The sequence below is a fragment of the Hippocampus comes genome, unplaced genomic scaffold, assembly GCF_001891065.2.
Source record: "Hippocampus comes isolate QL1 unplaced genomic scaffold, H_comes_QL1_v1.1 scaffold35, whole genome shotgun sequence".
NCBI classification, from domain to species: domain Eukaryota; kingdom Metazoa; phylum Chordata; class Actinopteri; order Syngnathiformes; family Syngnathidae; genus Hippocampus; species Hippocampus comes.
The window spans coordinates 603,198-618,224 of NW_017805279.1; the positions used below are offsets into that span (position 1 = coordinate 603,198).

The 15,027-nt window shown below is 43.1% G+C and overlaps 1 protein-coding gene and 4 non-coding genes across 8 annotated transcripts in view; 1 reads left to right on the plus strand and 4 right to left on the minus strand.

Moving 5' to 3' along the window:
• rbms3 (RNA binding motif, single stranded interacting protein) overlaps positions 1 to 15,027 on the plus strand; it is a 231,199-nt gene that overhangs the window by 81,454 nt on the left and 134,718 nt on the right. For 2 of the 4 annotated variants that reach the window (XM_019870862.1, XM_019870860.1), the window contains one exon: positions 12,274 to 12,431. In XM_019870862.1, coding sequence (XP_019726421.1) covers positions 12,274 to 12,431 — 158 coding nt within the window. Of the gene's footprint in view, positions 1 to 9,635; positions 9,819 to 12,273; positions 12,432 to 15,027 lie in introns of those variants that run through there. The other 2 variants (XM_019870863.1, XM_019870861.1) reach the window with 2 other exon arrangements.
• trnal-caa (transfer RNA leucine (anticodon CAA)) lies at positions 6,062 to 6,174 on the minus strand. Its single transcript has 2 exons — positions 6,137 to 6,174; positions 6,062 to 6,107 (listed from the first exon to the last, which is right to left on the minus strand). It is a non-coding gene; the product is annotated as a tRNA-Leu (tRNA).
• On the minus strand, positions 6,331 to 6,443 carry trnal-caa (transfer RNA leucine (anticodon CAA)). Its single transcript has 2 exons — positions 6,406 to 6,443; positions 6,331 to 6,376 (listed from the first exon to the last, which is right to left on the minus strand). It is a non-coding gene; the product is annotated as a tRNA-Leu (tRNA).
• Positions 6,605 to 6,717, minus strand: trnal-caa (transfer RNA leucine (anticodon CAA)). Its single transcript has 2 exons — positions 6,680 to 6,717; positions 6,605 to 6,650 (listed from the first exon to the last, which is right to left on the minus strand). It is a non-coding gene; the product is annotated as a tRNA-Leu (tRNA).
• Positions 6,882 to 6,994, minus strand: trnal-caa (transfer RNA leucine (anticodon CAA)). The gene is made up of 2 exons: positions 6,957 to 6,994; positions 6,882 to 6,927 (listed from the first exon to the last, which is right to left on the minus strand). It is a non-coding gene; the product is annotated as a tRNA-Leu (tRNA).

The window sequence follows — 15,027 nt, forward strand, 5'->3', positions numbered from 1 at the left end:
TGAAAGGTGTTTCACAATGACAAGGATCAAATGTGAACTTGTATTTTACAACACTCAGTTTAATTGGCAATATTTCTTGTTTTTCACAGATTTAAATTCAGTAAAGTTGTCAATCTGGGATGGCATGGCAACTTTCTCGACTCTGCGGAAAAAAAGCAGTGCATGAATTAAGTCGTTTGAAACTCTTGTTCCGACGCCGGTGTCATGATGAGACAGCGTCGTGCGGGGCCTTAGGTGTAAATCAACGTTCCGTCGCTCGTGCCTTGTTGTTCTTCATTTGTGCGCTAACAAGCTAACTGAATCAACGGTGCCTCTGCTGGTGGCAGAAAAGTACAACACTCCCATTTCCTTTTCATCGTGACGTGATTCATTAATCAAATGACAGATAATCAGACATATATTAACGAAATACTTATGCCCAAGTGTGACAAATGAGACCTCATCCGGTGTTGCTAAAGTTTCTGGCTTGCAAGGTCACAGGCGAGATCCTTGCCGCCCAGATTCTCTCGATATTGCACTCCGGCACTCCTAATTAAAGGCAACACGTTTAGCAGCATGCAATTGCCCTCAAGTGAAGATAAAATAGTCGCAGTAAAACTGTTTTATGATACCCACATTTACAGTACGAACACTATTCGGCACAATGGAATAATGATGTAGCAGGTTATGATAATGGTCTTGTGTGCCCCGTGATTAAGATTGTGCTGAAATAAGAGGAGTTCACACAAGGGTGCCATTGCATGCAACTTGCAGTGACTCTTTAATTTGGGTAATATAGTGTGTATATGTGTGTGTGTGTGTGTGCATGTGTGTGTGTGTCAATGTTTTAGTGACCTCTTGAATGTCAGTGCCTTATGCCGAAGATGTTGCCTATGAATTAAGTATCATATAGCACGTCGCGTTTGCCAGTAATGACATGCACTGATAGTGCCATCGTTAAAAAAAAAAAAAAACAAAAAAACGTTTGAATATTTCAATATTCAGATGCACGTTGAGGCCAACAGATTCTGTTCCCCCTTTTGGAGGTTCGTTTGAAATGCATCGTAGTGAGGTTGCGTGCGATGGAAACATCAGGAGTTCACACAAGGGTGCCATTGCATGCAACTTGCAGTGACTCTTTAATTTGGGTAATATAGTGTGTATATGTGTGTGTGTGTGTGTGTGTGCATGTGTGTGTGTCAATGTTTTAGTGACCTCTTGAATGTCAGTGCCTTATGCCGAAGATGTTGCCTATGAATTAAGTATCATATAGCACGTCGCGTTTGCCAGTAATGACATGCACTGATAGTACCATCGTTAAAAAAAAAAAAAAACAAAAAAACGTTTGAATATTTCAATATTCAGATGCACGTTGAGGCCAACAGATTCTGTTCCCCCTTTTGGAGGTTCGTTTGAAATGCATCGCAGTGAGGTTGCGTGCGATGGAAACATCCATCCGGCAATTGAAGACGAGTTTCACGGCTAGTTTGTTTACTCCACTTCAGTCTGTATTTTTTTTTCTTTTTTTTTTTTTTTTTTTACTTTAAGGCTACAAAATGTTGGCCAAATGATTATATCTTGAATTTCGAACACCAGGTTAGTTTAAAATGGAGACACAGTAAATCCATGTGGTTCATTTCTACTTTTTAATTGTGTTTTTTTTTATTTTTTTTCTGACTGTGTACAAATCAAACTTCTTCTGTTTGGCAAAAAAATAAAAAAATGTAATGCAACAACCCATGCATTTAAAGTGACAGCGTGTAAAAATTTTCAAGATTCGTTAATTCGAAAAGCCACTCTTAATTTGAATAATTTGCAAAAAACATACATATTCTATCACATCAACGTGATTTCGTTCGTGTAATTGTAGGTGAAGTCATCGCTAATTATATTACATCGGGCGCGCATACCCAACAGCAGGCTGCCATGTTTTGCCGCCATCTTTTCGCCAAAGGCAACAAAACTAGCGAACATTGTTCCTCACCATCATGACGACAGCATGTGTAACTTTGTCACCCCCCCCCCCCAAAAAAAAAGTCACTCGTGATGATGCACCGTAGAGCTGAGGTCACTGCATTCTATTAGTTCACCACTAGATGGCACTAAATTCTACACGCTGTCCCTTTTAAGCGTATATATTGTACGGACAACCAATTACGTCCTTATTTATGAATGTGAGCACAGCTGACCTTCTGCAAGAGGAGACATAAATTTGTTTGTCTGGCAAACAGTGGAACAAAATCGCATTCTGCCACCGCACCAACTTCCTCTTTATATCAATCTGTCCCGAGTCCCCGTTGGCTTCCTTCCCCGATAAGGCTTCACATTCCAGCAATTACTCTCCTCCTCACCTGGTTTAGCTGGAACAGTCGCTCATGACTGTCGGGCCTCCCGATTGGAGCGGTTCATATTCATCGGCGGATGTGCGGACCGATCTTAAATTGATGAAAAGAGAAAATGGTTCAACCTCTGGCGTATCTTGAGAGACGAAAACCACCTTGTCATCTTCCCATCCGAGCCGAACGGTTCGGAGACAATGGAAGTGGTGAAAATGCGTCAACCCGCCCCTTGTGTAAATGTGCAGGCGGGCGGCGTTTTTGAATATGCAGGCGCACCTTGTAGAATGACAAATCACCATTTTAAGCGCAGGTATAGCTCTCTGGAGGGCCACATTATTTCTAATACATGCACACGGTCTGATAAGAGCCAGGAAGAGTTCTAAAAATCTGCCGTGGCGACGATGATAATGCCGCCATAACACATCCATCATAAAATTAAAGTACAAATAGATCGCGGCCAGGAAAACTGCACATTATTGTTTAATCTCATAAGACTACTACAATATATCTCTCACGTAATTCGCCGCAATATGACCCCAGTCTGCAACATTTGGATTTATTTATCATCATCTTCATTTCCAAATGACTTTATTTTGAAATTCGCATCATTGGTTATCAAAACGACCACATGATTAAAGCATTAAAAAAAAAAAAGGGGATCAGTGACACCATAATGTTGTGGAATTTGCGATTTCAGAGCGCGGTGTCTGTAGAGACCCTCAAATAGAGCACGCACTCTCTATAAAATAAATTGTCTGTCCTCCCATTATCTCACTCCATCTATCCTTTTACTCTCCGCTCACACGCGGGCTAGCATGCAAACGGAGCCAGCTGGCTGGAATGATGACAAATCAACCCAAATATTTACATCCGTCGACTTTTCAATTTGGCTCTGCCTGCAACTCGCTCTGCACTGTATGCCGTTTTTATGCCATATGGCTGCCACGGCCATTGCAGCTAATCACTCCCCGCAAGTACACTTCAGCCTTTTTTTTTTTTTTTTTGTGTCACCTAAACACGGGCTGACTGGTTGTTAATGTCTGCTGATAACCCATGTTTATGGCGAGCAAAGATCTGGTACAAACACGGCTGGCTAGTGTGCTTATATGGAATTTTCTTTCGGGCCAGCCTTGGTTTGAGGTTTGTTGCTCTGTTTTTGAGGCACCACACACGGACATTCGGTGACGGCTTTTTACAGCCTCTTATATCCCCTACCAGATGGAAAAAAAAAAAAAAACAACATAATTTGGATGGATACTTGACATAATGTACATGCAGCTGTGAACCGGAACAAAAGATTCGACAGCGCCATTGTGTGTGACGAACTCTTTTGAGACAAACTCCACTGATTAACATTTGTCACTCGCATTGTATGCCTTGACGTCGAGAATCAGTTGCAGATTGCAAAGCCTTTCACTTGCTTTCCAACTCAAACGTTTTTGAATTGATACGTTCCAGACATTGGACCACCCAATCGGCCCCTTTGTTTTTTTTTTTTTTTTTTTTTTTTTTTCGCTTTACCTCCAAAGGATGTGTTATTCACACTCCGATTTGTCGTAAGATAACATGAATGGCATCCTATCCATGTCCCCTTTGGAGAGAAATGGTTTCTATTACAACTCCGGGGGCTTTGTATCAAGATACATGTGTCTTGCTATGGAACATAACGTCTTGCTCTTATCTTACCCGAAAGCTAGAGCAAGAGCAAAAAGAGAGAAAAAAAAAACAATAGGAGAACACACACACACAAAAAAAAAAAAAAAAAAAAAAAGAATTGTGGGTTTTGAATCAGCACTTTTATAATTGGCCTGGTGAACTATTGTCTGGTGTTTTGTTGGTCTCCACCGGTGCCTCAAACCCATTTCTGGTGCGTGTGTTTGATTATTCTTTGCAAAAAGAAGCATACGGGACTTGAATCTCAACCCACCTTTGTGTCGCTTTGTGTTGTGGTCTTCGTCCATTTATTTGCACCTTCAGCTGTGTGGTTCCTACTATTATATTTTCTTTTTCTTCATTGTCTGATCCTCATTTTTTGCCATGCTCTGTGCTCTGCGTCTCCTCCTGATAGAGAACATTTGGCCATAGAAGCGTAGCGTTCCCCGGTGACTCCGGAATGATTTACCCTTCGCGCCTCGAGCAATTGGGTTTACCTCAACAGTCGCATAAAAAGCGGAGACAAAGGGATAAAGACAATAGCGCCGGTTTGCCCATCTTTCACCGCCCCTCCCTCATTTTATGGTTTCGAGACGGAGCTGGGATTCTCCAAACACGTGTTTAAGGGCTAAAGGTTCGCGAGCAGCTATCCGGGATGGATGGAGGATTTGTGTTCTTCCTGTGTTGCGGAGCTGCTGTCAATGCAGCGGAGCGCAGTGCGAGCTGTTAGTTCTGGCAGTTTGGAAGGGATGCCTCTGGGAATACGCTTGTCTTTTAAGAGTCTTTGCACAGACTTTGCCAGAATGAATTAATTTAGCTTGAGCGGAGAGGCTTTTTTTTTTTTTTTCTTTCTTCCATTGAAGGGTACTGCCTGGCATATTTTATGGCAGATTTCTCTTGTACGCGTGTGTGAACAAGCATCTACAGTAGAAATAGAGCACTAAATGAGACATGATGCATTTTCGGTAGACAGCAAAAAGTGTAAAAATGTGTGAATGTGTTTTTGTTCTGGATGAGAGGAGGAATGTTGCGTCGGGTCATTTTTGTGATATTGACTGTGTTAGACCTGTCTGACCGAATGCTTGTGCCCTGCGAGGTCTCGCAGGCTTTCGAGACCACCGATAAATCATGGCCAATTACAAAGCTGATGCTCACTCGACTCTCCCCCAGCTAGAACTGCACAGGGAGGGAGGGAGAAAAATGGAAGCTGTGTCCCATCTTTTGTAACAGTCACCGCAATGATACCTTTTGTGTACTGAACAAGTCTTATTTCCACATTTGATTATGATGATGATGAGAATGGAGAGCTCAAACGATGAATTCAAAACACTTTGCATTCAACCATCCATTGTCAGTCCTGCTTTGTCCACATTTGAGTTATGGGCGGACTTTGGTTTGGAGGGCGGGGTTTACCCTGGACATGGAGCTAGATAATCGCATATTATGTTTTATTATTTAAAAAAAAAAAGATGACAAATGAGAATCATAAATTAACCCTATCCATGTTTTTTTTTTTTTTTGGACATTTTGACATTTGACATTTGAATGTGGTCCAAAATCTGCAACTGTATCTCCCAACAGCAAAATAATCACGTTTAATAGTACTTGTGAGCAGAGAGGAATTTGAACCCACACCTCAGTCAGAACACCAGAAATCGCATTTGGATACAAAGGGAGTCATGCTTGAATTTGAGTGCCATCCTGACATGCTATACCCCAGCTCTTTACTGAAGGGTAGTTTGAATGAAATATGCTCGTTGAAGAACCCACTTCCTTGGTCGGGGACTTTTATTTCATATATTCCGGACTGTGAATGTGGGCCATAGCTTGTATCAGAACACCAGAAATCGCATTTCGATACAAAGAGAGTCATGCTTGAATTTTAGTGCCATCCTGACATGTTATACCCCAGCTCTTTACTGAAGGGTAGTTTGAAATATGCTCGATGAAGAACCCACTTCCTTGGTCGGGGACTTTTATTTCATATATTCCGGACTGTGAATGTGGGCCATAGCTTGTCTCAAAACTGCAACTGACCTGTCCGGAGAAAAAAAAAAAGTGAGGTCAATACCCACATATTCAAAATGATTTGTCAGGAGTGGGATTTGAACCCACGCCCCCATCTGGAGACCAGAAACCCCATCTCCAGAGGGAAGGAATCACACCTTGAGTCTGGCGCCTTAGACCACTCGGCCATCCTGACAGCCGAGGGGAGTGGCTCTTTACTGCTGGTGGTTCGAAAAGTGCACTACTGGGCTAAAGGGCTTTCGGGTCCACGGATTGTCTCAAACCTGCAACTGACCATTCCCAAAGAAAATATCCCAACAACAAACTCAATCCCCATTCATTCAAAAGTATTTGTCAGGAGTGGGATTTGAACCCACGCCTCCATCTGGAGACCAGAAACCCCATTTCCAGAGGGAAGGAATCACACCTTGAGTCTGGCGCCTTAGACCACTCGGCCATCCTGACACACTAAAGGTGTGCCTCTTTACTGCTGGTGGTTTGAAAGGTGCACCACTGTACTAAAGATTTTGGGCTTGTGATCCGAACATTGTCTCAAATCTGCAACTGACCGTTCCCAAAGAAAATATCCCAACAACAAACTCAATCCCCATTCATTCAAAATGATTTGTCAGGAGTGGGATTTGAACCCACGCCTCCATTTGGAGACCAGAAACCCCAATTCCAGAGGGAAGGAATCACACCTTGAGTCTGGCGCCTTAGACCACTCAGCCATCCTGACACCTAAGAGTTGAGGCTCTTTACTGGTGGTGGTTTGAAAAGTGCACTACTGGGCTAAAGATTTCGGACGTGTGATCCGAACATTGTCTCAAACCTGCAACTGACCGTTCCGCCCAAAGAAAATATCCCAACAACCAACTCAATCCCCATTCATTCAAAAGTATTTGTCAGGAGTGGGATTTGAACCCACGCCTCCATTTGGAGACCAGAAACCCAATTTCCAGAGGGAAGGAATCACACCTTGAGTCTGGCGCCTTAGACCACTCGGCCATCCTGACACCCGAGCGGTGAGGCTCTTTACCGGTGGTGGTTTGGAAAGTGCACTACTGGGTTAAAGTTTTCGGACTTGTGATCTGAACATTGTCTCAAACCTGCCACTGTCTGTTCCCAAAGAAAATATTCCAGTGGACAAGTCAATTCCCATTCATTCAAAATGATTTGTCAGGAGTGGGATTTGAACCCACGCCTCCATCTGGAGACCAGAAACCCCAATTCATCACTGAAGGAATCACACCTTGAGTCTGGCGCCTTAAGTGTTTATTTACCTCACTGTTGATGGTTCCCCATCTTCAGCCAGGAAGAAACGTCGAATAAAGGCCTCACACGTCAGAATTAGGTGGAATTAATACAGCACTCCCTCATGGTAATTTCTGAAAGACCGAAGATGCATTTGGAGGCGACAAGGGAGAGGGAGGGAGAGACAAAGAAATCCAAGAATAAGATATTTTGAGAGCACTACACTCGCAAGTCTAGCAGAACTGCTAGTTATGACACTTCAAAACTCTCCAGGAGGTAAATGAGAAAAATCTCCATTCTCTCTTCTCCCTACCCAGCTGTGACACGCTGCGACAGAGGATTACTTGGGATCCAATTTGCCACACTGTATTTTAGACAAGCGGAATATTTTACACATCCCCTAATTTAGTGAGCGAGCAATGCAGGGGAGGTTTAGAGCTTGTGTCACGTAGAAATATTTACGAGCGCGCTTAGTGAGTATGATAAATCTTGTGGATGCTGTATGTTGGCTGAGTTGTATAGTCACAGGGCCACGTGGAGACAGAGAAAGATGGCGGAAAGAGAGAGAGCGAGAGAGAGAGTGAGATGTTCGACTTTACAGTTTCCAGCAAAGTATAATTCTTGTTCTCCAAACTCTTAGAATTCTTGAGTCTTAAGGGGTGTTCACGTGGCAACTTTTACTCCGGTGTAGCCCCCCGTAGAGCGTTCACGTACAAAGTTATACCGGTGTAGCCCCTGAAAACAGCTTAAACCGGAGCAAATTTTAACCCTGCTCGGGAGGTGGTTTAAAAATTTACTCCGGAGTAAATGCTAGTTTGCGGGGCAGCACCGATATAAAATGTGTGAACGCTACAGGGGTAGACTCACTACGCGTGAGAAGTGTTGATTACATACGGGTATTGCATAACATGCATCCTGGGTATTTTGCACTTCTTTCCTTTCTCTCTCTCATCCTTTCACGGGGTCTGATAGACCACAGCGTTGATTTGTTTGGAGAAGTATCAACCATGGTTTTTTCGATATGTCACAAACAAGGCGGGGAAAAGGAAGTACACTTTACGCATGTTTTCCTTCCGTATTATCGGATTGCGCGGCCGCAGAAACTGCCGTGTGAACGCGAGTGGGGCTGCCCCGGGGTTAACACGCTTCTCTTTAGTAGGCAGCTTTTTATGTGTGAACGCTCCACAAAATTTACACCGGCGTAAGATACATCGCAACAAAATACATCGGTGCAGCACCGATGCAAGTGTGTGCCGTGAACACCCCTTTAGACTTGGAAAAAATAAATACAACCAATTCTCTTGGTAGGGTGGTCGAGTGGTTAGCGCGTCGACCTCACGGTGCAGAGTTCGATTCCGGCTGCGGCCTTTCTGTGTGGAGTTTGCATGTTTTACACGTGAACTTTGTGGTTTTTCTTCGGGTATTCCCACATTCCAAAAACATGCATGGCAGGTTAACGGGACACTCTAAATTCTCCCTCAGTGTGAGTGCGAATGGTTTTATGTCTGTGTGTGCCCGCGTTTGGCCGGCAACCAGTTGAGGGTGTCACCGGCCGACCGCCAGCTAATCGAGGCTCCAGCTCGCCCCGTGGCCCTTGTGAGGATAAGCAGATCAGAAAATGGATGGATGTCTCCAGGTCAAGCATCCAGTGTACCCAAGCTTTTTATCTACATTTTGCTTTCAGCAGCCATAGAGGAAAGGAAATGATTTTGTCCTTCCTGTCGGCGGCTTTTTTTTTTTTTTTTTTACCACTTTGCCAACCTCTCAACCTCACCGTTCGTACTCCGCCTGCAGTGACTCAAGGTCTTATCACGAAATTTTTTTTTTGTGGGGAACTAAAATGTTCAACCAAAGGCAAAGCAACGGGAAACATTGCTGATCTTTATGTGTACATGTCCCATGAGGTCACGTTGCACCTGCATGCATTCCTGATCCCAGGGGATTCTTCTTTTTTTTTTTTTTTCTTCAACCTTAGATAACCTTGCACTTTGCCTCGCACCCAGCATTGTAAGTAATGGTCTGCACTTGACCCTCACTACCTCATTGTGTAAGAATTCAGCTTCTGACCTTAAAAAAAAAAAAAAAAGAAAGCAAATCAATAGGGCAGGACACATGAATTCCAAAGCCCAGGATGCAAGCCAAGACCGGAGCCGGGGGGGAGGGAGAGGAGGAGGAGGAAGCGGGCCCCGGCGCATCAAGTGGGGCTAAAACAAAGAAAGCGTGAGAACGAGGCAAAAGCTTTCAATTAACCTTCAGCACCCGCCGCCGCTTTGTGCGGCGTTTGCGGTTTGTGTGCTGTTATGTTTTTCGTCACGCATCATGAATGTATAAATATTGTGTGTGTGTGATATAAACCAGGGGGTAGGGAACTCCAGTTCCGCGAGGGTCATACCCTGCCATGTTTTCGATCCCTCCCGACTCCCAACACACCTGATTCAACTGATCATGATTGTTTCAGGCGTCTCCGGAGCTTGCTGATGAGCTCATCGTTTGAATTCGGTGTGTTGGAGTAATGGCGGTGGGGGGGATCAAAAAAAGGCAGGATATGGATCTGGAGGAACCACAGTTCCCTACCCCTGATACAAGGTAACAGTGGCCAAGCTTTGCAAGGGAACACTACGTCAAGGCAACAGGGAACAGCAGGCGACGCATAGCGACACTTAATGCATGTTAACGTGATTACTGCACCTTTTAGGCCCCTTTTACACTGCTTGTAAAAGTCAACAACTTTACGACTCTTTTCCGGGTTGTGTAGATGCTGCGTGAAAGCGCACACAATGTTGCAGCTGTATCCCACTTGGCTGGGCTTTGTGTCAAAGTCAAAAGTGGGGGAGGGGAGGAGGGGGGTAGCATCTTGTGTACATGTCCCATGTTCCCATCACATGATGATTTCAAGTTGCTTTGTAATTGTATTTGTACTAACCCGCTGGAATGAGCCACTAAAATGATTACAACCTGTTAAATGGCTGTAGAGGACGGAATTTTTTAAGAACACGCTTGAGTCCAGTCGTTTTAAATTTGAAATCGATAAGAGGAAACCAATGAGCAGTGTAACCAGTGCCGGTAGGTGGAATTTTCAGGGAGGCACCGGACGTCCATAATGTGTGTGTGCGTGTGTGTGTGTGTGTGTGTTTAAAAAAAAAAATGTCTATAAAGAAATGGTCAGGGACATTGCACTGTTTGTTTTCACTCGATTGGAAGACTATAGTGGCATTTATTTAGTGCCGATTGCTTAAAATGCTGTGGGCGAGGCCAAAATAACCAATACAAAAGTATTGAAGGACACCAACACTGGCTAATTTATGACCGCATCCTATCGAAATTCCCACATACTGCACAAATATGCCCCCCAGGGACCGTGAGCCGCATTGGAAAAAGATGTCGCAGCAATCTAATTGGATGCATCCACTGATGTTGTGACAACATTTTTTTATTGTCCTTGGGCTCAAACTTTCCAAAACCGATACATGCTGGGATTGGGAAAAATAACAACGATCCATCCATCCATTCTCGAATCCCTGCTTATCTTCACAAAGGTCACGGGGGGGGGTGCTGGAGCCTATCCCAGCTGTCTTTCAGGCACAGTAGGTGAGGTCATCGTGGATTTATATTAGGATTATTATTACTGGACACGTTCCTTAATATGTGCAATAATTTCAATACATATTTTATCGGACGCAGATTGCATATGCAAGGTTAAAGGTTAAACCTTTAAACTTCATCCTGAGACTTAATAGCTTTAAAGATCATTGTGTGTGTGTGTGTGTGTGTGTGTGTGTGTGTGTGTGTGTGTGTGTGTATTTCTGTCTTATCACCTGTGTGTGTGTGTTTGTACCCTGCGAGTAGCTGACTATTAGTTCCACTTAGCTCAGCATGGTAATTGGCCGTCCATTGATGGCCGCGGCTCCCTCTTCACGCTCAGTGGAGCCCGGCACTTTGTCTGAGGACTTGCGGGCGACACGCTGGCAATGGCGCAGGCGCTTAAAATAGCGCATCAAATCAGCCATGCTCCAGCAAACGCCGCTAACATGTGGGGAAGAATGGAGAGCTAATGGCGTGTGAGTTTACGGGCGTGTAAAAACTGCGCGTGTGTGTGAGTGTGTGTGTGTAAAAGGAACTCAGCGGGTTACGAAGGTTCTCTCTGGGGAGGGCAATGGGTTAACTTGGTTAACTCGAGGTGATATTTAGTCATGTGGGCCTCCCCTCCTTCTTCTCTCCTTTTGCCAGCCATAATTCTAGAGTAGGTTTTGTTTCTTGGTACCTTCTTAGCCTCTCGTTCTTCTGTAATTGCTCTTTTGATCTTTGATGCTTATGCCCACCGTGTTCCGATTCCTTCTCTGCGTTAGTGTGTGCAGTGTTCCTGCACAGATATAAATAGCAACGAGCTGGAAAACCTCACCGCCGTGCATCAACGCTAACAGCACAACAAGCACATCAGAGCAGACTGCATATTCGATGCATTTTGGAACATGGCCCGAGGGATCAAAATTAGGTGTTTAGTATTGACAGCGAGAAACCTCAAAAAGCTGAAAACAAGTCAATGTCTGTCTATTTTTATTTTATTTATTGTTATTACTGTATTATTACAATTTTTTTTTTTTTTTTTTTTTTGCAGACAAATAAGGTTTTAATGTCAAGAGCCTGACTTGCCCTCATGCATGCTGTCCAGTGCAGTGAGGTTCATGACTGGAATATAAAAAAATATAAAAAAACACGAACCCAATCTAGGTAGAGGATTCGCCTCTATTTCAATTTTGAGCGTCACTGAAACATACGTTTCCAATAAGGCCAGAAATGAATTTTTGAATATATGTTTTCAAAGCTTGTGATGATGCTTTAGTCAATTCCGCACCGTATCACCATGTGACAGCAAGAAAAAAAAACCAAAAGAATATTTTCCCACGTCTTTGAACGGCCAATACGCAAATAAAGCGATTTTAACAATAAAATCATTGATAATTATTGATATGTTTTCAAATTCAATGTAAAATCAACTCAAATGTCATGAACATGATGATCTTTTCTTTCCTTCTCTTCTTAGCAGCCCTATGCTCCACCCCCTCATCCCATGGCTCCTCCCAGCCCCAGCACCAACAACTGCAGCCAGGGAGCGGCGGAGCAGCTGAGTAAGACCAACCTGTACATCCGAGGCCTGCCACCCGGGACCACCGACCAGGACCTCATCAAGCTCTGTCAACCGTAAGTCCTGGCAACAATATCAACTATAAATATAAGCATATTCAAAATGGGGGAGTGGAGCTGATCAATACAATTTAAATCCATTTTTTAAAAATTAATAATTCATCATTACAAAAAAGTTAAATCAATATAATGAAATACAGCACGCGTGCACATTTTTGAATCAGATAAAATACAATTGAATTAATGATCACCTTTTGTGAGAGAATACTATATGAGCCGTTCCGTTTAGCATTGCGTTTGACATTTGCGGCTATTTAGGGCCGTGCTGCATAATACTGAGAGCTGATTCTATAATTGTGCATATTTTATTCACCTACAGGCGAGACGGCTTTTAATTTAAGCCGCATTACCTTGTGCAAGCGTAGCCCACAACCGGGCGCGAGTGCGTTAATGGAAATAATTATTAATTACAGTTTACATTACTTGGTGGGAGACGGACGCCATTTTGACCTGTGTAATTTAAGTTCACCTCTTGCATTTTTCCAACGCGCCATCATCAACTGGATTCATGCTTAGCAGGTTCTGCATATGACTAAAAATTAAAAGCGCCCCCGCGAGACCTAAATGGATTTCAGGCTGGGTAACAAAGTGAAAATGAAAATGGAAATGCACTGCAAGGTTCTGTGAGGCAACGAGAAGCACCATGGCTGGATGGTGACTGACTTTAGATGAAAATGCACTAAGCAATGCCCGTGGCGCAATTTCTTTTCATTTGACGTATCGCAAACAAAAGAGAATTAAATCGAAAATGCTTTCCAATGAACAAAAAAAAAAACAAACTGAAACTACATCTTACGTTTGTAAAAGCAACTCAAACCAACTAGAATTGTAGTCAAATGGTCCTTTTGTTTTTGTCTTTGTCAATTAATATCATCCATCATCTTTCAGGGTTCATGTAGGCTATTGATTACGTCCGCGCAGAAGAACGAAGGTTAAACAGTCGTTTCACAATTGTAGTTTATTTTACTTTTAATATGCAATATTGAGTAACTTGACACACAGTCCATATATTGAAATAAAAAACACAGTACCGTATTTTCCGCACTAAAAGGCGCGACTAAAAGCCTTCCATTTTCTTCAAAGCTCACAGCGTGCCTTAAAATCCGATGCGCCTTGTGTATGTTATGTTCATTATGGTAATATGTCAACTCCAAAATGTCTCCTTGCTAGACATGCGAACAACGCGGAGTTCAAACTTAAGGCGATCGGTTTCGCAGTTGAACACAGAAATAGAGCAGCGGCAAGAGAGTTCCACGTTAACGAGTCAATGTTATAACTTGCTGTTGGTTAAGTGAACTGTGTCGCTGCTTTATTAAAGAAGTTTTACTGACGTCTGATCGTTGCTATACAAATCAGTGTAGCGTTCTGTTGGCATTTCCTTAAGCGTAGCTCCATCTAGTGGATGCATTGTTGATTGCGTCTTATAATGCACTGCACCGCACCAATATATGGAAAAATGACAAAGTAGGCCATTCATTGAAGGTGCGCCTCAAAATCCAGTGTGCCTTTTAGTGTGGAAAATATGGTAATGAAAATTGAAAAACGAATTTTAAAAAAATGCTTTAAAACAAACTGAATTTCATCAAAGGCAAAATGAACCGAAAATCAAACGACCACGAAAACAATCAAAACGCTTGATGATCTACTTTTCTCTTGGCCCCTTACAGATGTCGTCATCGTAGAAGCCCATTGCCGTTTCCATCACAGGACGTAATTAAGCTTTCAAAATGCCAATTTGATCAAACTAAAACTCAATTACCAACCAACACACTCGCAAAAGGTCGCACACAATACAGAATTACGGACAAAAGGTCACGTTCAATCCTGCGTGCACCCAATTACACTGCGATCAACTATTTGTAGGGAATTTTCGAGCCCCACAAAGGTACTCTTCCAGTTCCGCAAAATGTTGTCGATAGATAGGCCAAAAAAGGCCCTGCCTGCACAAAGCTCAATAAAGCCTAATAAATCCTAGATTGGACCACGTCCCCGAGGAATTGCGGACCGAGACCTCATCAAGCTCAAACACGCAGTCAGTGTTGTTGGCTCTCTATGAAATTCTGTCTTTCGCACACAGACACATAAAAGTGAACACGGATACACACATAAATTTCTTCACTTCCGTTAGGCCTGTTCACATTTAAAATAGTACAAAAATAAAAAAGGGCTCGAGATCATGACTGGGAGGCGATGCTTGGTGATTGGGAAAATTCAAACCGCAAAACAACACTCGAGTTGCATCATCAAGTTCATGCGGCCAGTGATTCACAAATCATTTTCAGTCGGGAACGTGTTGTCCAGTCTGTTTTGGTAATCATGTTAGGAGTCAGTTGTTTCATACAAATTCCTTGAGGGGCCCCAACGGCTCTGAAAACGACAACAAGCAGGAAATACCGCGAAAAAAAAACACACACACAGACACACACACTCACACACAAGCCAAGAAGCAAATCACATTTGAGGAGTTCATCTTTGAAATGAGCTGTACTTTCGCCTGACATGAGCTCCGGGTATAATTTTTCCTGAACTTATTTTGCTGTGCAAAATCCATCAGGAATGTTTACGTTTGTGGCATTTTGCATTGCAATTTCGA